We start from the raw sequence: 26,233 nt of genomic DNA, 5'->3' as shown, positions 1-26,233 counted from the left end.
AATAACTACGGAATTTTTTAAAGTTATATCAACTCATAAAAATGAAGTGTCAAGCTTAGTTACTAATGTATGTGTGAATTCAATTTTATATTTTTTTGTTTCATTTTCAGCAAATTGAATGAATTAGGACTGGCCATCTGTGAATACGACCCTTTCCTCTTTACGTCCTTTGACATACTATACTGATTTTATTATCCCTAAAAATAATCTCATCTGGCCTATGAGGAGGATAGTATTTCATTCTCCCTAATCAAATGCAAGCATTTCGGGAAAAAAGATTTATTTATTTATTATTTATTATTTATTTATTTATTTATTTGAGAGAGAGCAGGAGAGAGAGAGAGTGCGAGTGGCAGGAGGAGCAGAGGGAGAGAATCTTCAAGCAGACTTCCCACTGAGCATGGAGCTGGATGCAGGGCTCAATCTCACCACCCATGAGATCATGACCTGAGCTGAATCCAAGAGTCAGACACTCAACTGACTGAGCCACCCAGGCGCCCCTCAAATGCAAGCATTTTAGGAAAGAGGTATTAAAACTTTCATTTCTAATTCTGGAAAAATACTTCAAAAGTCCCAAACCTAGGATATATGTCCCCTCTCTACTACCAAGGATGATATCTAACTGGTCCATTTCTCAGTACCATTTTCTGTGAAGTTCAATTCCAATCTTTTATGAGTCAATCATCAGAAAGATGATTCAGTCATTAGAAACACTTGTGTTTGTTTAGTAATTTATACATATTTTTCAGTTATGAAAATCAGTCTGTTTTTATGTTGAACTGTTATAAAAATAAGGTATACAATAAATGCTGGCTACTTATAATCAAACGTAAGACATGAAACTATTTACCTGTCCTCTCTTCATTTTTGTATTTCAATGAATTTTCTCCTATGATCATGGTTTTTTTTTTTTTAAGATTTATTTATTTTTCCAGGGAGAGAGAGTGAAAGAGAATCCTCAAGCAGACTCCCTGCTGAGTGCAGAGCCCAACACGGGGCTTGGTCCCAGGACCCTGAGATTATGATCTAAGCCGAAATCAAGAGTTGGACACTTAACTGAGCCACCCTGGTGCCCCTATGACCACAGTTTTATTTGGCCAGTTATATTCATGCTTGCAATTTCCTAAACCATAAGTGTCATTGGAAATGTCATGTGAAATATAGCTCCTGATGTCCTGTTATATGACATTCTAAGTACATGAACTTGAAGCTATCCACTAAAAAAAAATTTCTTGAATGCCTGTACCCCAGCACCCTGAAGGATAGAGAAGTAAATGACATGGTCTTTGACTTTGAGGACTGTGTACTCTAATTGGAAAAATTTATTTGATGAAAATGAAACCAATTAGTAAATATGGTCAGAATGGCAAGAGATTCATGGACAAATGGGGACTGGAGTTGACCCCTAATGAGGAAGTAAGGTTTGGACAGGGTCTTAGTTGGTTCAGGCTTCTGTAACAAAATATTGTAGACTGGGTATATAATAAACAACAGAAATTTATTTCTGACAGTTACGGAGACTGGAAAGTCTAAGATCAAGGTGCTGGCAGATTCAGTGTCTGGTGGGGTCACTTCCTGGTTCACAGATGTCTTCTCACTATTACCTCACATGGTGGCAGGGATGAGGGATCTCCCTGGGGTCTCTTTTATAGGGGCACTAATCCTATTCATGAGGGCTCACCCTCCTGATCTAATCATCTTCCAAAGGCCCCACCTCCAAATACCATTATATTGGGGGTTAGGATTTCAACAAATGAATTTTTTGGGGAGGGTTGGGGGAGAAAAACATTCAGTCTGTAGTAGATAGGAAAAGAATGAGGGGATGGGCATTCTCACTGAGGGACCCAGAGTAACCAGACAGGTGGAATTTTCATAGCATATTCTTGGGATAATAAGGGGAGCAAGCTGGACATGTCTATAAGGAATATTTGGGAGAAATGAGAAATAAATTTGACATTTTTATGGGGGTCAGTTTATGGAGCATCCAATTAGTTAAGAAGCAATCATTTCACCCACGCTCCTGGCCTTGGCTTTCTTTTGTTCTTACATCTACATTATTCTTCATGATGCTAACGATGCCCTCTGTCAAAGGGCATCTTTCCAGCTTACAATGATTCTCACTCCTTAACTATCCAACCCTTTCCATTCATAGGGGTGGGTTAATTCCTAGGAGCAATGTTTGTGCAATGTGGTTTGATTCTAATGTCCGTTGATTGAACTGCATGAACTGCAGATGGTTCACTCTTGCTAGAACAGAGATGCCATTCTAGCAATATGCACTTGAGACTAAAAGGAATTGACTCTATCTCTTTCTTCATGGAGCTGGAAGTGACATGGAGCTGTGAGCAGCCACCATGTCTGCCACATGGAGCAGGCAGCTGAGAAATTTATTCTTCCCGGGAAAAGAAAGAGGCAGACACACAGAGAGAGGCAGGGGCGTATAACAGAGCTCTCCTGGTCCTGATGGTCTGCCAGCTCTTATTTCTACTGCCTACCCAGCTACATTTCTGCTCTTGGAATCTGAGACACACTGTATCTTTTATAATCAATCCCTTCTTCCTGCTTAAGCAAACTTGGGCTAGGCTTCTATTATTAGACACCCAACGAGCCCTAATAGAGTGGTGAATAAATAGATTTACTGAAACCTGCTGTCCTTTACTTTTGGATATGCTCTCTCAACTTGTGCTCTAAGAACAAGCTTCCTTTTATTCATCTTTGCTCGACATCAGTGTGACTATATTGCTGTCTCATACATCTGAGTGTCACGGTCTCCATGCCCCTCTCTGTCCCTGTCCCCAGATCCCTTCCCAGCTTCCTTTGATTTCTCTTTACTTTCTGTCCTTGAATGAAATGCTAACAAAGAAACAGAGAAAGCCTGGGAGTATAATTTATATATGCCCGAGGCTTATGAACAGATAATGGGTTCATTAGCTCAATTCTCCCGGGATTTGTGATGCAGAGGGATAGGACACAAGAAGGTTTAAAAATGAATATGCTATTCAGATCCTCTTACAGTACAGCTTCTCTCTGCAGCCCGAGTTATTCTGGAGGCCACAGGAGGGATAAGGCCGCCCCTGCTGATGGGACTCTCAAAGCTCCAGTGGCAGCTGTGTTCCCTGCCCCCCGTTTCTCATGGTCTCAGTCACAGTGGGCTCTGCCGGATGTACATAACACACTGCTGCCCTATAGAGCTTGAGAGGTCACTACTCCGACTGCAGAAGCACATACATGGGATCTTCAGAGAGAAGCCCTTTCTTGCTGACGGGATTACGCAGGGAAAGTAGGTGGAGAAGCCGGAGTGCTCAGAAGCCTTTGAAGGGACTCCTAAAGGCAAATAACCAAGCCCTAAACGGGCCAGCTGACAACTCTGTCAACACAGTCGCAGTGTAGCCAACAGCTTGAACTAAAAATAATCTGACACTTCGCCACAGCATGCCTGCCTGGCTCTGATGTGCTGGACAAAGGCTGAATGACAAGCTGCTGCTGTATTTCCAACAGCGTGAGATCTAACGACGTAGCAAGGGTCCAAAGATCTGGATGTGAAGATTGCCTAGGAAGATCACCACCCAGCACTCAGTTTGTTAGAAGAACGCTGCCTATCTCTTATAGTGGCGATGTCTTCGGTGCCTTCGGAAGTAGTGTATGAAGGGAGTCAGGGTGTGGTGCTGCCTTCTTCCTGATGATATCTGGTGACTGTGCTCCTTGGATATCTTATTTATGTCAGTGATAGGTCTTATTCACATTTTTTGTAATCCCCTCCTAGACTAGGAGATCCTTGAGGGCAAGAGCCATGTCTTCCTCTTTCTCCATCTCTATATCTCTAGGACCTAACAAGGTCTGACCATTTAAAAAGCTGTCAATATAGTATTTATTAGATAAAAGAATAAATGAACAACTGAAAATTGGTAAAAATCCAACCTTATGATGAGGGCCTTTGAGAAGGATGTAATGATTGGTCTGAGTCTTCACGGAGTTACCAGAGTTTAAAGCAGAAGGTTAGAAAGGAGGAGAGTGAACGTTCCAGGCATTTGAAATTTTCATCAAGGGCGTCAGAAGTGGCTCAGTATGGCAGGTGGGCAAAAAGAAGGGGATGAAGCTAAAAAGAGGGGCAGAGGCCAGAAGGACCTTGCATACTCTGCTAAGGAGTTTGAATTTTATTTTACAGGTGATGGGAAGCATGAAAAGATTTTCTGTGGGAGAGGGACATAATGAGATTTTCTTAGAGAAAATTTTCTTTGGTAGCACTATGGAGGGTAATTGATGGCAGGGATGGAGACAGGGTTGAGATGGATTTCAGGATCAACCAGGAGCCCCCTGCAGTCAGTAATTCAGGTGAGGGAGGGTGGAGGTCTGACTTATGGCTAAAAAGGCCTATTTCCGTCCTCTTCCTCCCACTGCCAGCTTCTCATCACCTCCAACACCATCACATCCTCCTTCAGGAGACAGATCTGAGGATGCTGAGGAGTAACAGAAAATGCCAACCACAATAGTGCTTCACAAATACTTTTATCTTAGTTGGGCCACTCTGAAAGGCAAAGTGACATTTTCCAGAAGATCCATGGGCAGAAGCTTCCTCTCTCCCCACCCCTCCCAAAGAAGCACTAAATGACTGTTCCACAGTCCTTGAGCCACCTCACTTCTTGCAGCAGATTCTGTGCCCACCTTCCACTTTGTACTTTTTCAGCAAGGGAGTGAAAAAGAAGAGGCAAAGGGAAATGAGGAAAAGAGGAAGGTGTTGTAAGGGAGCAAGGCAGATGATGAGGACCCCTTATTTATCTCATTCATGAATAATAAGAAGAGTTAAAGCTGTTGAAAGAAGAGAAGCTGTTTACATGGCCGCATTATCAGAACTCAAAAAAGATTAGGACAGATAGATGCCCATGGATATTTGCTCAGCTTATTTATGAAGGAAGATCATCTTTCCTTTCACTCTCTAGCCGTATCTGATGGGAGTTAGAAGGAGCAAACCCAGGTGTCTGGCTGGCTCAGTTAGTAAAGCATGTGACTCTTGATTTATAAGGGTCATGAGTTCAAGCCCCACATCAGGTGTGGAGCCTACTTAAATTAAAAAAAAAAGAGGAGGAGGAGGAGCAAACCTTAGACTTTATTTATTTGAGAGAGAGAGCAAGCATGAGCGGGGGCGGGGGGGAGGGGAGGAGCAGAGGGAAAGAGAGAGAGGGAGAAGCAGACTAACTGATGAGCAGGGAGCCCAACGAGGGGCTTGATTCCAGGGTCCTGGGATTATGACCTGAGCCAAAGGCAGACAGTTAACCCACTGAGCCACCCACTGAACCCCTCCCCTGGGTTCTTTACCTTGGCTATACAATGAAACTAACTGATAATTAAAGAAAAATGCAAAAAACCCACAAACCTGATGCCTGAATCATACCCCAAGAGATTCTAATTTAATTAGTCTAGAGTGTGGTCTTGGAATTGGTCTTTCCAGAGTTCCCTGGGTAATCTGAATGTACAGGTGGGCTGAGAACCACTATTCTAGACTGGGGGTCAGCAAAGTTTTCTGTAAAAGGCCAGAGAGTAAATATTTTATGTTTTGTGGGCCACATGGTCTCTCTTGCAACTACTCTGCTTTGCTGTTGTCGTGAGAAAGTAGCCATAGACAATATGTACATGAATGGCTATGTTCTAATAAAACCCTGATCTGGCTCATGAGCCTTAATTTATTGACCTTTGCTCTAGAAGCATACTCCAAAGGTTGGGTGGGTCGTTTAGGTTGCTAACTCTGGTATGGAGAAAATAGAAAAAATATCCTAGTTTTAAAAAGAATTTGGCATTTGGATGAATGTTCTAGCTTTATTTTAATAAAATGAGATATGTTTCTGAGTTCCATTTGATAAAATACTTTCATTAACCCACTATGCTGTTTGACTTCTTAGGGAGATCATGTGTGATTTTTGTGTTTTGAAGGAAAAAAAATCCAATAAGTTATTAAAAAGAGATAATTACAACCTGCAGTGGTGAAGAGAAAGATTAATCATGACAGACAGACACTTCAACTTAGAACCTAAACCAAGACAGAAAAGCTAAAACCCAAATGAAAAGACAGTCTCTACAGAGTCAGGGAGGTCAACTGGTGACCTGGTAAGTTTTGTGTGTTCTCCAATTTCCTTGGCTAGAATTCAACCATGAGCTTGTTTTTCATTTGTCTGTTTTTCTGTTACTGTTTTGTTTTGCATTCTACGTGAAGAATCAGTTTTAATTTATGCTGTCATTTTATTCTGGAGAAATCTGGAGAAGGCAAAGACACATTAGAAAAATGAACTTTTTGCCCAATCACTAAGTTTCTCTCCTGCCCTCGCTGCTTTCATCACTCTCTATAGAAGGGGAGTCAAGTGACAGATGGCTGCAAATCATGCTCCTTATAATCAAGGCTGGAGGATCTGTGTGGGTTCTGTGGTCCTCACCTTTATCCTATCGATGTTGGCTTCCATCTTCAGCTGTTCTACCAGCTTCCTGGCTTGTGCTATGCTGGCGGTGTTGTTGCTGGCCATTGGAATGCTGGGTGGGTTTTTCAGATACACTAGAAAAGAACACAGGAAGAAAGGATGCATCAGAGAATTCAGGAGCTGCCAAACGTGCAGGTTCATCATCATGGGGGAACTTCGGAAGAGTGGCTGTGGTCAGGCCTGGCTCTCTCAGCCCTCTACATCCCCAATCCAGCACCAAGTCGGATTGGAGGCAGACCAGGAGATGAGGTGTGCTTTTTCAAACAGCACTCCCCCACCCCACCCCACCCCAACACACACACACACACCCCTCTGCACTTCCATCCCTTCTTCTGGGAAAAACAATGAAGAATGTTTAACAAATCAGTTAGAATAAGATGTGCTGCTGAATTAAGAAAGCAAGTCACTAAAATTATCTTAATGTATGAAATGAGCTGAAAATGGTAAGGTTGACAGTATGTATTATAACTGTTGTCATTTTTCAGGTACTACTATTGTCAGATACTCTGTTTAAGTGCCCTCAGATGATGAAGAATGAAAGGCAAGCAGAGAGGAATGGTAAATTAAATAATCCTTTAGGACTGAAGACACCAAGTTTACGGTGTTCTGATGGGATCCAACACCAGCTTTTTGGTTAACTGTAACCACCTCAGTCTATTATACTGCAGAGACACTGCATAGGATGTGTGGCTTTTCAGCCACAGTGTTGTTTATCCAGCATTTTAAAGAATAGCCTTTTCTCTCTGTTCTATTTGAAATATGGCTAGACACAACTATTTACTTAACTCACAATTCTTCATCTGTAATGTCAAGGGGGAAGGATTGCCATGTCTAAATTATTAATTACATCAATGAGTTCACCAGCAGAATTCTGTATTCAGTATAATGGACTTATTACTTTTATAAATATGGAAATGGAACACAAATGTTTAGAGAGTGGAATTCTGTACTTATGTAAATTATGAGATGGTTTCTTTGCCTCTGGCTTTGCCAGATCTCCTCCCCATCATTTCCCCTACCCTCTTCAAGTCCTATCCCAATTTCATTTCTCTTCTAATTCTTTCTTGACCCACTATCTCAATTTATTTTTGTTGTTCATTTCGGAAAGTACCCTATTTTATTTTTGGTGCCCATTTCCTCCACATTCTGATTGGGTCTCGCTCCATGTCAAGGTGCCATATGCTATTTCAGGACTGTCTGTGTAAATGTGCCCTTTGAGGTCACTGACACCCTACAGTGAAGCAATGTCTGAGAGCAGCAATTTAGCTAGAGTGCATGACCCAAGAAATGAGAGGCATTAAAGCCTTGCTTCAGTCAACAGTCGAATCTTGTTCTGAACAAGATTTTAATATGTCTGAAGACATATTTTAATATGTCTGAAGACATATTAAAAACCATGACTTCTGTTAGCTTTGGGGAATATTTTATGCAGGGATAAAGTAAAATCAGGCTACCATCTCAAAAAGGAAAGAAGACATAGAAAACCTGAGGAAGGAAATATAACCCATAGTAAGTTCAATACAAGACTGTTACTTATTCAGTAAAATCAAAAAACAATTTTTAATTACCAAAAGAGCATAAATATGTAAATTGTCTTCTTTGGTTCTTATATCTTGGTATCTTGTTCTTCAAGGCAAAAAAAGAAATTATGTATAACTCTCTGTAAACAAAGAGGTCCCTTCATAGTGAGTGTTATTTTATAAAGAATACTGCAAAATCAGCCACCCCAACAGCATAGCATTTACAGTATAATTGGAAGATAATTAACTGTTCCCCCAACTTATTTTCAAAGGCATCAGAGACAATAAAATGGAAAGGAAGACTGAAGGGATTTTGAAGCCACAAAGATCTCTGAGCTCTACTTTCATATGCTTGAAGATCAGCGGAGGGATCTTTATGTAAAAACAAAAAAACAAGAAGAGGCTTTAACAACTATGATTTCATCAGCATAATTAGGGACCCAATCATCTCAGCCCCACAGGAAAATTACATGTCCCCAAATTGAACAAAAATCTAACACCCCTGCAAAACGTCACAGGACCAAGATGGAATCTTGACTTACCCAGAAGGGTAGCCTAACTCTTTCATTCATCCAAAGTTGGAAGTAGTCGTGATCTATAAGACCCTGGACTCTGTTCTGTGACACTAACATTTCTTCCAAACTGGAATTTATCACACTAGAAAACAGATTATCACAGAATTACCAAATCCTCATTAGGCCTGACGGAGCTTTGGGAGTCTGGCCAGCTATTCATCTGCCCTTGAATATCCAAACCAGATCACACAGTAACCTGTGTCAGAAACCATAGCTTGCCTCCAAATACCGCATCTCCTCTTTTTCATTAGTAATAACAATTTTTTTTTCTTTTTAACGGAGACCACAAGAACCTGAAGTTTAGCTGGGCATACTTTACTGAAATATACATTCTTCAGCCTCCCTTGCAGGTCAGTATAGTTATATGACCAAGTTTTGGCCAATGAGATATAAGCGGAAGTGCCCTTGAAAGGCGGGAGGTATGCTCTTTGCCTCCCTTTCCTCCAGATACTGGCCTGGAAGACAGTCTTGTTGACCACAGTGCTCCACCTTGAACTTTTAGGTTTACACTCTAGGGTGAGCAGGAAGGATCTGGGTGCGTACTGACACTGTAGAGCCACCATGCCAGTAGTGAACTGGCTATCATCTATGTGAAGAGAAGTAAGTACCTACTTTGTTTACATCACCATTGTTAAGAGTATTTCTGCCATTGGATAATAGATCTGCCATTAACTGAGTAAATGACCCATTATTTTCATTTGAGTATCTAGGAAAGTCTATGTTCTAACGCCTGTTCATGTTCCCTGGGAAAGCTATGGCTGTCCCAAGGAGATTAAGATAGAAAGTGTATGAGTTTTCTACTGCTATGATATATTACTACAAATGTAGGAGCTTAAATAATAGGAATTTATTATCTTATAGTTCTGGAGGTCAAAAGTCTGAAATAGGTCTCACTGGGCTAAAATCAAGGTGTCAGCAGGACTGCATTCCTTCTGGAGTCTGTAAGGGAAAATCTGTTTCCTTGCCTCTCCCTAGCTTCTAGGAGCTACTGGCATTCCTTGGCTCTTGGCCCTACTCCTCATTTTCAAAGCCAGCAAAGGTGAGTTGAGTTATTCTTACATCATATCACTCTGACCTCTTCTGTAGTTACATCCCCCTCTGACTTTGCTCTGCTCCCTTCTTCCACTTTTAAGAACCTTGCAACTCTACTGGGCCCCCTCAGATAACCCAGGACAATCTCCCTATCTTTAGGTCAGCTGACTAGCAACCTTAATTCCATCTGCAACCTTAATTGCCCTTTGCCACGTAACATAACATAGTCACACGTTCCAGGAATGGAGACATGGACATCTTTGGGGTACTTCATTCTACCTACCATGGAAGAAGACCTCTGCACAGGCAGAAAAGAGAAGTGGGGAGATGGGGGCTGAGATAGTAAAAGAAGAGGGAAGGGGCAGGATGCAAGTCTAGAAATGTTGGGGAGAGAAAACATTTGAAGCCTAAATGGACTTAGTAGAAAAAGTAAACACAGGCTTTGGTTTTAGTTTTAGGAAGATACATCCTCAATGTTCTAGTTTTACTATATGACGCAAAAGAATCTAATGTCACCTACTAGGGATTTACCCCAAAGATACAAATGTGGTGATCCGAAGGGGCATGTGCACCCCAATGTTTATAGCAGCAATGTCCACATTAGCCAAACTATGGAAAGAGCCCAGATTTCCATTGACAGATGAATGGATAAAGAAGATGTGGTATATATATACAATGGAAGACTACTCAGCCATCAAAAAAATGAAATATTGCCATTTGCAATGACGTGGATAGAACTAGAGGGTATTATGCTAAGCGAAATAAGTTAATTAGAGAAAGACAATTATTATATTATCTCACTCATATGTGGAATTTAAGAAATAAAACAGAGCATAGGGGGAGAGGAAAAATAGGGGAAGAGAGCAAAAAATAAAACAAGATGAAACCAGAGAGGGAGACAAGCCATAAGAGACTCTTAATCATAGGAAACAAACTGATGGTTGCTGGAAGGGAGGGGGTGGGGGGATAGGGTAACTGGGTGGTGGACATTAAGAAGGGCACATGATGTAATGAGCACTGGGTATTATATAAGACTGATGAATCGCTGACCTCTACCTCTGAAACTAATAATACATTATATGTTAATTGAATTTAAATTTAAAAAGAGTCCAGTGTCACACTTATTTATTTATTAAAAGATTTATTTATTTGAGAAAGAGAGAAAGAAAGAGGGTGAGAGAGAGAGCGAGCAGGCAAGCATGAGCAGGAGGGGCAGAAGGAGAGGAGAATCTCAAGCAGACTCCATGCTGAGTACAGAGCCTGACTCGGGGCTCAGTCCCAGACCCTGAGGTCATGACCTGAGCTGAAACCAAGAGTGGAACACCTAACCCACTGTGCTACCCAGGCGCCCCAAACTTTTAGAATCACTTTGTGCATTTTCTTCTTTTTCACATCTAGCTGCTTTCCCGTAAAATCCTCCTCCTGAAGACTGAAAGCGCCATAGATTCCTAGACCAGTGTTCCAAAGAAATATGTGTTTTCCTAAAAAGTGGCTATGGTAAATAAGAAAAGTTAGCCTGTCTTATAAGCTTGAGGTATTTGGACAATGCATCACATACATGCACACACACACACATACACTCAGAACCCTTTTCATCTTATAAAATTTAAACTCTGTACCCAATAAATGTAAGTCCCATTCTTTCCTCCCCTCAGCCCTAGAAACCACCTTCTACTTTCTGTTTCTATGATTTTGGCTACTCTAGGTATCTCGTCGAATTGGAATCATACAGTATTTATCTTTTTATGATTGGCTTATTTCACTGAGCATAATGCCCTCAAGTTTCATCTACGCTGTAGCGTGTGTCAGAATCTCCTTCCTCTTTAAGGCCGAATAATATTCCACTACATGTATATACCACATTTTGCTTATTCATTCATCTGTTGATAGACACTTCCACTGCCTCCACATTTTAGCTACTGTGAATTACACTCCTATGAACATGGATGTACAAATATCTCTTCAAGACCCTACTTCCAATTTTTTTGGATATATACGTAGAAGTGGAATTTCTGGGTCATATGGTAAATCTATTTTTAACTTCTTGAGGAATAGCCATTCTGATTTTTGTAGCAGCTACGCCATTTTACATTCCCACCAAAAGTGCACAAGGGATCCAATTTCTCATCTTCCCAACACTATTTTCCATTTTTGTTTTTTTGTTTGTTTGTTTGGTTGGTTTTTTGGTAGTAGTCATCTTAATGGATGTGAGGTGATATCTCATTGTGGTTTTGATTTACATTCCCTAATGATTAGTGATGTTGAACATTTTTCATTTACTTATTGACCATTTGCTTATCTCCTTTGGAGAAATATCTATTCAAATCCTTTGCCCATTTAAAAAATATATTTTATTATTTTTAAGTGATCTCCACACCCAGTGTGGGGCTCAAACCCACAACCCCGAGATCAAGAGTAGCACGCTCCACCAACTGGGCCAGTCAGGCGCCCCTCCTCCCACCTTTGCTTATTTTTGAATCAGGTTTTTTGTTGTTGAGTTTTAGCTCTCTATATACTCTGGATATTAATCTCTCCTCAGATATATGGGATTTGGAAACATTTTCACTCATTCCATAGATTGCCTTTTCACTCTGTTAATAGTGTGCTTTGATGCACAAGGGTTTTTAATTTTCATAAAGTCCAATTTTCTTTTGTTGCCTGTGCCTCTGGTGTCATATCCAGGAAATCATTGCCAAATCCAATGTTGTGAAGTTTCTGCCCTATGTTTCCTTCTGAGAGTTTTATAGTTTTAGCTCTTACATTTACGTCTTTGATGTACTTTGAGTAATTTTTTTATATCGTGTTGGATAAGGTTCAACTTCATTCTTTTGCATGTGTATATCTAGTTTTCCTAGTACCATTTGTTGAAAGATTGTCTTTTCCAAGTTGAATGGTCTTGTCACCCTTGTTGAAAATCATTTAACCGTATATGTAAGCATTTATTTCTGGGCTCTCTAGTCCTAAGTTAATTCTATTCTAAGTCCCTACATATTTTATTGCTTTTGACACTATTGTCAAATGGAATTGTTCCCTTAATATCCTTTCCAGATTGTTCATTGTTAGTGTATATAAGTGCTACATCACAGATTCCAAATGGGGGAAACAAAAACTTTTGTCTTTTGTCCCTACCTGAGCTGACAGCGATTGCATGCAATGAGAAATGTTGTTGAGAAAAGAGTGCTGCACCTTGTGAGCATATCAGGCCAAGAGAAGGTGTTGACAGAGTCCTTTTAGGTGCTTAGGCAGAAGCATAGATGCATATCAGATATCCTTTGCTAATGTTCCTATTTCATTTTACATCTGACTGAAATTGGGCAGACATTATTTTAAGAGGGAAGGAAATGGTTTGAATATACCAACCACTGAAATAGCTAAAAGTAAAATTCTGCTGAAAAGATCACGTAGACAAAGCTTTAACACACACACACACACACACACACACACACACACCCCTTTTAAAAAACAAACAACAAAAAAGTTTTAGTTAAAAAGAGAGGGTGATTAATTTCTATACACTGCTCCCCCCTTACCCTATCAGCTAGTCTTTGGACTGCCTTGTGATACACCATAGTTTACCTTTGCAGGGGCCCAGCCTGGCCCTGGAACCATCAGAGGCCCACCTCAAAGATGCACCCAGCTGTGGACTCTACCTCTTCTAGAAATCAGTGAGGCAGAGGGAAATAGAGTCAGCATCTGGTTCTCCTAGGGAGACTCTGGGTTCCTGAGCTCACTTCTGGAACCTCAAAACATCTCTGGGAATCAGCCGGGGTGATGATCAAAGGTTGGTAGTGCTGGCGTGACACTCTTCAGTCAAGCAAGCCATCTTCGGCCCAGCAATTGGGAGCCCCTCCCAAGTACTGAAATGGGTGGTTACACAACTCTGAATTTGAATCGGAGAACTATAATGCTGCAGATTCTTTCAGAATTCCACAGCCAAGATCTCTTTTCAAAATTCGAACAATCTACCCTCTGGAAATTCCAAATGGGATTCAACCTATTCTTGAAGCCCCACACTAGACCCACTGGCAATGGTTCACAACCAGAGGAAGTGCTACCCCTTAGGAAGCATTTGGAAATGTGTGGGGGTGGCCACATAACTGTGGGTTATGACAGTAATTAGGGATGCTAATGGCATTTAAAGAGCGGAGGCAGAAACTCTAATGCCCTGTGGAGTGCCAGGCAACAATGAATTGGACTGCTCCCAGCCCCTCAATGAGAAGGGACACTGAAAAAAATAGCCATAGACCCATGCATGAAAAATCTGCTCAAAGAAAGTACTCCACAAGGAAAGGTTCAAGTAAATTGGCTTTTATATTATGTCTTAGGATCCCTATTACCTTCCCAGGGACGAATAAGTGTTAAGTGCTCATAATTATCATTAGCATTATTATGCTTTATGGATATTTAGTCCCTGCTTATTTAAAAGAGAGCACAATCTCTTGCAATGTGCTGGTGGAATGAGATTATGCTGGGTCATATCTGCCAGTGAGCAAAAAGAATACAAACAACCAAAGCTCCTAGAACAATTATAGAGCTTGTGTGAGAGAGATTGGTAGGACTCTGGGAGAATGTCCTAATTATCCCACCTGAATTCCAAGCCTGAGAATCATACAGAAGGCATTTTATTCTTTTCACTGATGAGAGGAGCATCCCTCCCCCTACCCCTGAACATGAGAGATAGGCTTGTTATAGAATAATAACCATTAGATGAGTTTTCTTTTTCTAAAAATACATCCAGCATTTTCATTTCTTTCAGGAGGAACTTTTCTGTTAAGAAACCATACATTTTCTTGTCATTTAGGCTTGGGAGTAAACACACAACTCCTTATTTCTGTGGCACAAAGATAAATAAATGTTTTGATAATGAGACCTTTGCGTTAGAGAGTATAGGTTAATTGTGGAGGATGCCATTCTTTTCAGGTTCTAATGGTGTTTTTTAAGCATGGCATCCAGTCTTCGTTCTGGCCTTTCATTTTAATTACAACTGTGTGTTTCTCAGAACTGTGTTTTGATATGTGCAGTTGGTGCTAAGGGGGCTTGATTTACTTGTTTTATATATTTACAGGTTAGGATGACACTGGCAATAAAACAAACAATTCTAGGTCTAGAAAACAAATCAGAAGTTTACAGTCTCCCAGTCACCTGATGATATCTTTATTATTCTCATTTGTCAGTTAGCCAGATCGTTCGTGAGCGGCTGTTCGCTGCTTTTGAGTTAGAGGACTAATTTCTAACAATCTCAATTTACAGTTCTTCAGCGCCTCTACAATTAGTCACCTGGGTAAATGTCTCTCTTAACTGTTCATAACTCAGCACAAGTTTAGCTTGGTCATTTTGCCAAACTCATTTTTTGTTGTTGTTTTTGTTTTTTGGATCCCTACTCTAATTTATTCTGTAGCAAGTAAGAACACCATCATCAAATTGATGAGAGTATATATACAAAGAGTCCGGGGAAGGGCTTTCACAGTCAGAACACAAGTGAATTTCTGAGTTGTGGCTGCAATGTGAGCTGAATGATAATCGTAAAAAGAGCCTGCCCGGTTTCACAGTACTTTTTTTTTTTTGTGAGATATCTTTTCCTATTACCAGTTGACCACTTTGACCTGAACATACCAAAATAGCACATTTCCATATCTACTAATCAGCAAACACTAATTTCTTTTTGGTTCTCCCACCCCTAGGGATATTTTAAATCAATAGAGGATTTATTTGTGAAGCTTGTTGCTTCTCCCTCAACACTTTCAAGCCCTAGAGTGTCAGGGCTGGAATCCACCTCACATGCTCACTCTTTCCTAATCATGTGTTTCAACAATCGGAGCCGTCACAAAGATATCTTTTGGGTGTCACAATGTCCTGGTTTCCTCACTTGCCTTTGCTCATTTTTGAGCAGCCATGTGGAGGCTGCAGGTGGCAAATAAAAAAGAGATGAGAATGGGGAGGGGGGTGTCAGGGAAGGGGTAGGATAACAGATGTCCACACAGACTTTGGCGTGGAAGCATTTGGGGATGGAAGGGATGAAATGATATTGGACTCCAGGGGGCGCTGGTTGGTATTTGAATAGGGGAGGGGAGGGGAATGAGAGCCAGGAAGGGGAGGGGAGTCAGGGGAAAGGAGAAGAGGCACAGGAAGATAACCTCCCCTGTGGAGATGCAGGGGGTTCATGAGCACCCAGAATGCAGAGAGCTAGATGGCACAATGCTGGCTAAGGATGGATTTGTAAATAAAACAAAACCGGAGTCTTCCAAGCACCTTCCCCCTCCTCCTCTCTCCCCTCCCCATCTTTCAGGGCTTCTCATTTCTGGGAATTTGATTTTACAGGCCCCAAAACTCTGTTCTTTCTCAGAGGACCAGGAACTCATACTAAAAATGAGTATTAGCTTCTAAACCAAGGGCTTGCCATGTGCCAGGCTCTGGGCCAATTCCTGTTTCATCCTTACAACGCCAGGGACGTAAGCAGTGCATCCCTACCTAGAGGAAACCAGGGCTTGGATTAAGTCAGAACATTAGAGAGACGGGTGTTTCTAAAGCAAGCCCCCCACCAGGGAAAGCTGTTCTTCCAGCCCTTCTCAATTCACATTTTCACATGCAGCAGACTGAGCCTCATCTGGGGACTGTGGTGTATGTTTGGCCGTTTCACAAACATAACAGCAATTTCTACGGTCTTTGTAGCTACAGAGAGAGCTAATGGGAATGAGATCTGGTGCAGAAGTTGTACCAAACAAAAATGCTACGGGGCCAATGGGGAAGAACACGAACCAAGGGACCAACATATCAACTTAAACTCTACTCTGGACTATTTCCATGTGGTTTTGCTGGGACGTTGCCACTTACCAAATGGGAGAAAGACACGATTGTGTCTGATTTCCCTCAAATCAGCATGGGAGCCGTCTATGCTGCGTAGGTGGCGAGTAAGACACAACACAGCTTCCCTGACTTACTTGGGTGCCAGAAACCATTATTTGAAATGACAGCTCTCTGCTTTCCAGTAAACTGCTGTTTCTGAAACAACATCTCTGTGAGATGCAGCCTTCTGCTTGGAAAGAGCATCACTGGTTAGCTGCTTTTAACCACCTTGACAAAACATAGCCCTTAAAAAATGCTGGCTCAAAATCATGGGTTTCACAGATTTTGTAAAATGAAACAGGAACGAATAGACCATGCCGCAACTTAAAAATGACACATGAGCTTGAGTTTTTATCTGAGCCCTGGATAATGCAAGGGGCTGTGTCCACAAATGGGAGCTGGCATTCTGAGATGTTAGATGCGCTTTGATTGCTCGAAGGCAAAAAGACCCATATTTTGTATGGAATAAGTTGGATTTTCTTTAAAAAAAAAAAAAAAATGGAAGCCTTGACCATGAACCAGTGAGGTTCCAACAAAAGAGAAATAATGAGCTTGTTTCCATAGAAATGGCTCTGTTAACTTCCTGCCCCACTACAGCAGGCAAGGGGGAGCTGGCGGGCCGTGGCCTTCTGCCTCCTTGTAGGAAAGTATTTATTGGTTAATTAATTTCTCTAAAAAAAACATTGCTTCAATTCTAAATCCTCAGTGGATCTCAAGCCTTAGGCAACCCCTGGAGTTCAGGGAGACTAGCCTGCCTGAGCTTTCTTGCCTCTGCTCAAATGGACCCTTAGGCTCACAAAATGGTAACATCCGAAGTCCTTTGGCCGAGCTCTTCAATGCAGCCCCCCGAGTAAGAACCGTACCCCCTCCACTGAAGTTTGTTATCACCGTGTTGTCCAGGGATATTTCCTGTGATGTAATTGACAGGTGGTACAAGAGTAGAAAAACAGGTACGAGGAGACGGTAGACCTGAATTCTGGTTCATTCTGACATTCCTAGCTGTTTTGTTTTTTTTTAGTGAGAAAATCACTTCATCTTTCTGGGCCTCAGGAGCTCAGCTGGATTGTAGGACTGCACAAGTGTGCCTGATGTTTGTGACAACACATTATAAAGTACAGAGTGCTATAGAAAGAACTGGCACGAACAGGAAATGACCGCCACCATTTACTGAGCAACTACTAAGCTCTGTAACCTAGAAACATTACATACATAATCACCAATCCTCACAACAAGGAACATGGAAAAGGAATCAGGGACTAAGAAAGGCAGAGGGAAAAATCTAGGATTATGACCAACTGTGCCCTCTATTAACTGGGACCTTTTTTTGGGCGGGGGGAGGTGGGTAAATCTTCACATCCCATTTTGAAATTTCTAATTTGCATTGATGACTTCTTAAAGAGATGGCGATTATTTGAAAATCAATTGTGATTTAAAATTAGTAAACAAGGATTTATTAAGTGCTTACAGTGTGTGACTCAGAAGCATGTGCACGTGTTAAACATAGGAAGTTTCTACGGAAACCAGCCACGAAGTAGACGTGAGAACCCTGTGGGCTCCCTCAATAATTCTAAGAAGGCGCTGCTATCTTTCACTAGTATCTTCTGGAGGGAAAGGCTCACGTCCACCTACAGCATTTGTAAGGGTTTCCTGTGGGCAGAGAATAAACTTGCAAGCCAAGCACCTAAGGCTAACTGTCTTCTGCTTCCTCCTCGGGTCTATTTCCTGTGTGTAAAGACCAGCAGAGCATCTGTGCACACACAGCAGCTTTTCCATCAAAATCTACAGTCCCTGCTGCCACCCCACATCACTAGCCCTAACTTTCAACCAAAAAAGCCTGTTCTCTGTTCTCCCAACACAGCCCATGCCCGAGGCAGGCATGATTTCGCTATACGGCTCTTTCCCTCACGTGCACCTGTATCTTACAGCCAGGCCCTAGCCTCTCTTCCTCGGAGAACCCTTCCTCAGCAGCTACCTACCACAGTGACCTCCTCAGTCCCTCAAACTCATACCCACCCAGGAGCCTGTGCTAGTAGAAACCAAGCTATTTCTCTGGCCTTTTTAAAAAAATTGCATGTTGACTGTTATTATTAATTATTAGTATTTTGTCCAGGCTTCCTCCCATAAATATTTATTATACCCTATCCTTCTATCTCCGAAGTTGCCCTGTTTGTCTGTCTTCACTGGTTGAACAGGCCAAGCCAGGTTTCACCCCAGGGCCCTTGCACTTCCTATTTCCCCTGTCTGCCAAGCTGCATTGCTCTGGCTGGTAGTGCCCACGACTGCTGCTTTCTCCTTTGAGCCTACGTTCAAATGTCAGGTCTCCTGATTACACTATCTAATAAAGTGCCCTGTCTAGCCCATCATTCTTCCAGCACAGCACCCTGTTTATTTTTTTCCAATGCATTATAATCATCTGAAGTTACTAATTTTTATATCATCCATCTTTCTCCTCCTCTAAATATAAGCTAAGAGCAAATAGTTTGTTGTGCTCACAGTAAATATTTGTTAAATGAATGAAAGTCCTCCATGTAGCACCCTCAGCACCCAGCCTTATGGGTATTAGATGCTTCGGTAAATGTCTGCTACTTGTGAGGATGAGTACCTGGAACACAGAATCATCCATGCCCCTCACTACAGCCCCATCAAACATTGCTCCCCAATACAGGTTGCTAACGGTGGCTTTTGTTTGGTAGCAAATTGGCTTATGGAGCATATTCCCTAAAAGGGCACCTCCCAGGCTCTTGATCTCATCTGATCTTTAAGTATCCCCACATAATTAGGGCAAAAGATACGCTTGTGACTTGTACCTTCTTCCCTCACTTCATTTCCTGAGAAATGGGACAGATCCTCAGGTAACCACATGCCCTGTGGGTTGTTTTTGGCAACATATAAATCATCAATAACTTTTCCCAGTTGCAAAGTTACACAAACACACTGTTTGAAAGTGTAAACATCAGTCTGATGCTGAAAGCTCCTTTGTAGCCTTGGCCTCACCTTCCCCCCACCTCCACCAAGCGGTGACCACTGGCTCAGGCAGAAACCCAGTGTGAGGCCACAGCCCTGGAAATGCCGCACAGAAGGCTTTGGCTTCTTTTTTAGTTTAGTGTCAGGGACAGCAAGGAGCACAAAAGTCGGTCTCAAACCGACTTTTAAAAATATCTTTAAAATATTAAAAAATAAATACTGAAATTTTTTTTTACTTTAAAAATATTTAAATATGTAAAAGAAATACAGAGCCATTATCAGAAAACTGGAAAACACAGAGATTCAGAAAGCAAAACTCCCCTATAATCTACCATCTGGAGAGCCAAATGAACCCTGCCAGTCATTTTTCAAGTGCCTTTCCCCAATTTGGAATGCTTACTTTTTGGGTGTATAGTATCATGTTGGGAAGATAATATTAACTAACATACATAATCATTTTCTGGGCCTTGCATCAATGCTGACTTTCTGAGACGTTTTCCCATTATGCACACTGTAAGATTTATCCATCCCTCCCCCCATATCTGTAAGAGAATGAAATGATTTTAATGTTTCCCTATTACTCAACTGTCACATTTTATACCCTCTTTTAAGGCTATTACACATCTCTGACATGTAATGCAGAGCCATTTTTTATTCTTCTAAACAATATTGTTTTTACAACTACTGCTCTAAGTGCATAAAATAAATCGCCCTGATGATATCTCTGATTATAAGGACCGAGTAGAGGAAAAACATAAGAAATTTAAGGTGAAGTGACAGGTAACCCTTTCTTTTACTTTATCACTAAGTAAGGACACAGACAACTCTTGCCCACACTGATTCCCCTGCAAGTCCCCTGGATTGGAGAGGAAGAGAATCAAGAAGGGGAAGAAGGGGACCCTTCTCCACAGCACAGCTGTTTACTTGCCATCTCGGAAAGGCGAAGGGATTTGTCCGACATGTTGACCAGGAGACCATCTTACAGATACTTTTTTTAAAGTCAGTTTTATCAGGATATAATTCATATACGTTAAAATTCAACCATTTTCAGCATGCCGATGAAAGCGTTTGACAACTGTGTATGTGTAATCCTGAAACCACCTCAAAACTGCCCATACTATTTTCAGGAGCTACTTAGCCACTTTGCTCACTTTCTTCCTTTCCTAGACTGGCCTCCCAGAAAGCACACCTTTGAGATCAGTCCCAAGGTACCAAGAGCAGTTCCAAGAAAGCAAAGCCTGTGAACTTGACTGACCTTCCTTAACATGGAGTTTACGGAAGTATGAAATTTCAGAGCTTGGCAGGAGCCAGAAGTTATCTTGTAGGACCATCTATCCAAAACAAATCTTTTTTTATAATCACTGATTTAATATACTTTAATCACTTGTGACACAGGTTTCGAAAATACCTCTGAATGTCTGGAGCTTGTGGTTGGCACTGTGTTTTATTTAACAAGTTTAGTTCTGTTTTGGCAGCCCCTGGGGGCTCATGGCAGGAAGGCCTCCCCAGGGTGAAGGGTGAGGATTTTTATAGGAATGAGCAAGTTAAAAAATTGGCTCCAAAATGACTCCTCTGCAAATGTATACCACCAACCCTAAAAGAGAGGCTAAATATGAGGCATTTGAAACTCACTGAAACAAGACCTTACTTCACAGATGAAAAACAACAACGACAACAACAAAATTAAGGACCAGAGCGGTGAAGTGAATTGCCTTCGAAACATAGCTATAACCTAGTGTCAGAACCAAGGACTTAAACCTGTTCTGGATGTCTAATATCAGAAGAATTATTAAGGTTCAAATTTCTTCAGATTTCTCACTAAGTCCCACCCCACCCCCAGAGAAATCCTATCAGGAGGATGGGTTGGGGGGCAGGGAGTTGGTGAAATGAAAACATACGATCCTACTCTCTCTGCTGACCCCTCACCATGCCATGATGATCACCACCCAACAGTGAGACTGTCTGATCTATTAAGGCTAGAGGCACTGGGCTTAATTTTCTCACCTTATTATTGTTTTTTTTTGTACTATTTTTGTGAGAATGTAAATACCCAGCAAATTTGACTACCAGGTGCCCTGATTAGTGAGTAAATAGTATTTGCTAAGCTGATCTCTATACTTTAATAAAATAGGTTTAATGTTGTGTGGAAGGAGAAACTTATGTAGCTCTCCAAGGAATTTTCTGGAGGCCATCTCTTTGGAACATGTGTGGTGTCTTTGGATGGGAGCATGAAGTGAAGACAGAGGGGCATGGAAGCAGGAGAGCTGTGAGGATGTTTTCTGAGCTGACATCCATGGTACCCCAAGGTACTGAACCTATGTTCACAAAGAAAATGTGGGAATCAGCATGGGGTAATAGAGTGCTGAATTCCAAGGCTGGAGGTCTGGATTTGAGTATCAACTTTGTCGAGTGATCACAGATGAGTCATTCTAACCCCTCTGGACCTTGGTTTCCCCTTCTGTAAAATGAGAGTGTTAAGGTGAATGATTGCTTCTTGTTAGTCGTTTTAGAGATACTAATATGGTTTCATTCCTGTCAGTGTATCATTGTATCCCACAGCTCTAGGACTTTTTCAACATAGTTAAGTGTCAGCCCAAATTCCAAAATTAAATGTCCAAGGAGAGTGGACAAATATGCAGAAAAGCCCTAAGACCAAAAGGACCCCAGCTGGTTGAAAGGAAGATTTCAAGCTTTCTATTTTCCATCTTTCCAGATCACTCCCGCTGGACCTTGATTATAAAAATTCAGGACACCCACCTGCTGAGCGTGCCTCCTTTTCACTGTCCCTCAAAACCTTCGTGTCCTCATGTGCCACCTTACCAGGCTTAGATTCCATGGTCTATTATGTGGTTCACTCCCTTCAAACTCACAACAACACTGCCTCTTTCTCCCTCAATCATACCAGCTGATAAAAATCCCCAACCCTGATTGAATCCAACTCTCAATCTGTCCTTGAGCAGCTTAAGAGTGCTGAGTAAAACACAACCACAAATCCATAGATATTAACTTCAAGTAAGTCCTTAGTGCTGTCCAGTTTTTCTTCCACATTTCCTCAGTCAACTTCCAGTGATGTTTTCCACACCTTTTCCTCTCTCCTCAAGCCTCTAATCCTCCTCAATCCCCATCCTCAACCTCAGCTGATGACCTTGCTTCTCATTGCACTGAAAAACAGCACCCAGCAGTACCTAGAAGAGCACGCCCATGTTTTCCCATGACCAACGTCACCCACTCATGGGCACATGCACCTCTACGCTCATAAATACTGCCCTCTCTTCTCTTGTGATGATGAACTGCTCATACCCTGGTTTTTGCTGTTGTTGGTGGTGGTTTTCTTTTCTTTTTTCTTCTTTTTTTTTTTTTAATATCTTGGTGAGGAACCCCGTCACTTCAACACTGGCTCCCATCTTACCTACTAAAGGACTTGAGCCTTATCCTTTTTCTTTCATTTTCTCCTGCATCGTCAATTTTCCTTCCTCTTTACTGGAACAACCCCATCAGCATATAAACATGCCCAAACATCTCCCATCTTCAGAAAAACAAAACAACAAAACCTGTCCCTTGACCTTGCATGCCCTCCCAGCAAGAATCCCATTTTTCTGTTTTCCCTTACAAGCCTTGGAAGACTTGTCTAGCCTCGCTGTATCCACTTCCCTTCCTCCATTATTTTCCTGTAGCCCCTCCAAATGGCTTCTCTTCCACTTACTTTACAGAAACTACATTTGTCTAGGTCAGCAGCAGATCCAACTTCCAGTTTTCCAAATCCAATGATGACTTCTCAGTCCTCTCCTTACTTGACATCTTTTTCAGTCTGCTGTGGCTGCTGGAACCCACTCCCACAAACTCAATGGCTTAAAACAACAGAAATTTAGGGGCGTCTGGGTGGCTCAGTCAGTTAAGCGGCTGCCTTCGGCTCAGGTCATCATCCCAAGGTCCTGGGATCGAGCCCCGCATCTGGCTCCCTGCTCAGCAGGAAGCCTGCTTCTCCCTCTCCCACTCCCCCTGCTTGTGTTCCCTCTCTCGCTGTGTCTCTCTCTGTCAAATAATTAAAATCTTAAAAAAAACAAAAAAACCCAGAAATTTATTCTTTCACAGTTCTGGAAGATAGCAATTCAAAATCTGTTCCACTGAAGGGAGATCAAGGTGCCAGCAGGGCCATGATCTCTCCCGGACTCTCAAGGGAAGAACCCATTTCTAGCCTCTTCTAGCTTCTAGTGGCTGCTGGAGATCCCTGACTTGTGGTCCCATCACTCCAGGCTCTGCCTCTGTGGTCACATTGCCTTTTTCTCTTCTGTGTGTTATCTCCCTCAGCCTCTCTCTTGTAAGGATACTTATCATTGGATTTGAAGCACACCAAGGTAATCAAGGATAATGATTCCATGTCAAGAACTTAATCACATCTGCAAAGACTCTTTACCCATATAAGGTTACATTTACAAATTCCAGGGATTAGGACCTGTTATCTTTGATGGCCGTTATTCAGCTACTACCACCTTCTGGCAGCATTTAACACAGTGCATCGCTTCCTTCTCCTTACCTACCTTCTTCACCTGACTCCAGGGATGCTGCTTTTGCTTGACTGATTGACTCACTGCTTGCTTGCTTGATTCATTCATTCATTCATAATTGTGGCAGGAGACACATAAAATTTACCATCTTAACCATCTTTTAAGTGTACATTACAGAACAGTAGTGTTAACTATATTCACACTGTACAGATCTCTAGAACTTTTTCATCTTGCAAAATTAAAACTCTATGCCCACTGAACAACTCATTTCCCTGTCTCCCCAGCCCCTGGCAACCACAATTCTACTTTCTGTTTCTATGAGTTTGACTACTTCAGACACCTCATATAAGTGAAATCACACAGTACTTGTCTTTTTGCAACTGGCTTATTTTATCCACACTGTAGCATGCGACAGGATTTCCTTCTTTTTTTAAGGCTAGTATTCCTTAAATATATATATATATATATATATATATTCCTTAAAATATATATATATATTCCTTAAAATATATATATATATATTCCTTAAAATATATATATATATATTCCTTAAAAAACATATATATATATATATATCACATACACACACATATATAATATGTATATTATATACATATCACATTTTGTTTATCCCTTCACCCACTGAAGAACACTTGGGTTGTTTCCACCTCTCAGCTGTTGGGAATAATGATGCTATGAACATGGATGTACAAGATCCTACTTTCAATTCTGCGGGATATTCACCCAGAAGTGGGATTGCTAGATCATAGGGTAGTTCTATTTTTAATTTTTTGAGGAAACCCCATACTGTTTTTCATAATAGTTGCATCATTTTACGTTCCTACCAACAGTGAAGTGCACAAGCAAGGGTTTCAATTTCTCCACCTCCTCACAACACTTGTTATTTTCTGTTATTTTCTTGATTCTTGTCTTACTTTCCTGTCAGTTCCTTCTCAGTCTCCCTTCTTGGTTTTATTCATCTCCTTGATCACCAGGTCTCAGTGTGTTTGCACTTTTCTATGTTTACATTCAAACCAGGTGATCTCATTCAGACCCATGGCTGAATTACCAGCCCTTGGCTTCCATCGCTCAAGCTTCTATCTCCATTACCAGTCTTGCTTTTGAACTCTAGAGCTAACTCCCTACTCAACCTCTCCACAGGAATGGGCATCTCAGACTTGGTATGTCCTAAGCCAAATTTTTAATTTTCTCACCCAAACCTGCTCTTCCTGCAGTCTTCCTCATGGCAGTCCATGGCAGCTCCATTCTTCTGGGTGCTCAGATTAAAAACTTTGACATTTTTGCTTCTTTGCCTCATAGCTCACCTCCAATCTCCCAGCAAATCCCTGAACACTTCCTTCAAGATATATCCAGAATCCAGCCCCTCCTCCTCCCACTGCTACCAGTCTGGCCTCACCACCTTTATTTCCTGCTTAAACATTTCAGTATCAGCCTGTCTTCCCTGATTTTGCCCTTGCCCATTTCAGCGTGTTCTTCATATAGCAACTAGAGTGTATGTTAGTAAAATGTATGTCAGAATGATGTCAGTCCTCTGCTTATGACTCTCCAACGGCTTCCCACCTCACTCAGACTAAAAGCTCAGGCTTTACATGGTCTACAAGAGCTGAATGATAAAGTCCATGGGTAACTCTCTAATTTCATCTTCCACCAGTCTCTTCTTGTTCACTCGAATACAGCGATAGTATCTCCTTGCTGTTGTTTGAACATGGCAGGCATACTCCTGTCCCAGAGCCTTTGCACCTCCTGATCCCTCTGTTTGGACTGTTTTTATACTTCACCCCCTCACTTTATTCAGGTGTCTGTTCAAACATCAACTTATTAGAAGAGGCCTTCCCTGATCTCCCCTGTCTAAAAAAGTACTTCCCCTTCTTACACTTCTCATGCTCCCTACCCAGCTTTATGTTCTTTTTTGGTACTTGGAACCAACTGACATATTTTATCTTTATTTATTTTTATTTTTATTGCCTGTATTGCCTGCATTTATTTAGTATAGCCTACTAAAATATAAGCTCCATGAGCACAGAAAATTAGTCTGTTTTGATCACCGCTGAATCAACTCTAGTTGAATCAAATAGTTGCTGATTTGAATCAAATCATTTTGATCTGATTCAAATCAAATCAATTTGATTCAGCAACTCTGAATCAAATAGTTACTAGTGCCTAGAACAGTGTCTGGTTCATGGCAGGCTTTCAGTAACTATTTATAGAATGAATGAGGCACCTATAATGTCTTTGTCAAAAGAGTCATTTCCCAGAAGGAGGTTTGCTTCTATTGATCATTTGTAGACGGACCTTGAGAGCTTGGGCAC

General features: G+C 41.4%; 1 protein-coding gene across 7 annotated transcripts in view; it reads right to left on the bottom strand.

Annotated features, from left to right (window-relative positions):
- Positions 1 to 26,233, bottom strand: part of GNG2 (G protein subunit gamma 2) — a 117,100-nt gene that overhangs the window by 17,599 nt on the left and 73,268 nt on the right. For all 7 annotated transcript variants that reach the window (XM_036109211.2, XM_036109213.2, XM_078053690.1 and 4 more), the window contains one exon: positions 6,423 to 6,538. In XM_036109211.2, coding sequence (XP_035965104.1) covers positions 6,423 to 6,509 — 87 coding nt within the window. In that variant the 5' untranslated portion in view covers positions 6,510 to 6,538. The remainder of the gene's footprint in view (positions 1 to 6,422; positions 6,539 to 26,233) is intronic.

Source organism: Halichoerus grypus, chromosome 8 (genome assembly GCF_964656455.1).
Source record: "Halichoerus grypus chromosome 8, mHalGry1.hap1.1, whole genome shotgun sequence".
NCBI lineage: Eukaryota > Metazoa > Chordata > Mammalia > Carnivora > Phocidae > Halichoerus > Halichoerus grypus.
This window is presented reverse-complemented; position numbering and strand designations above follow the sequence as displayed.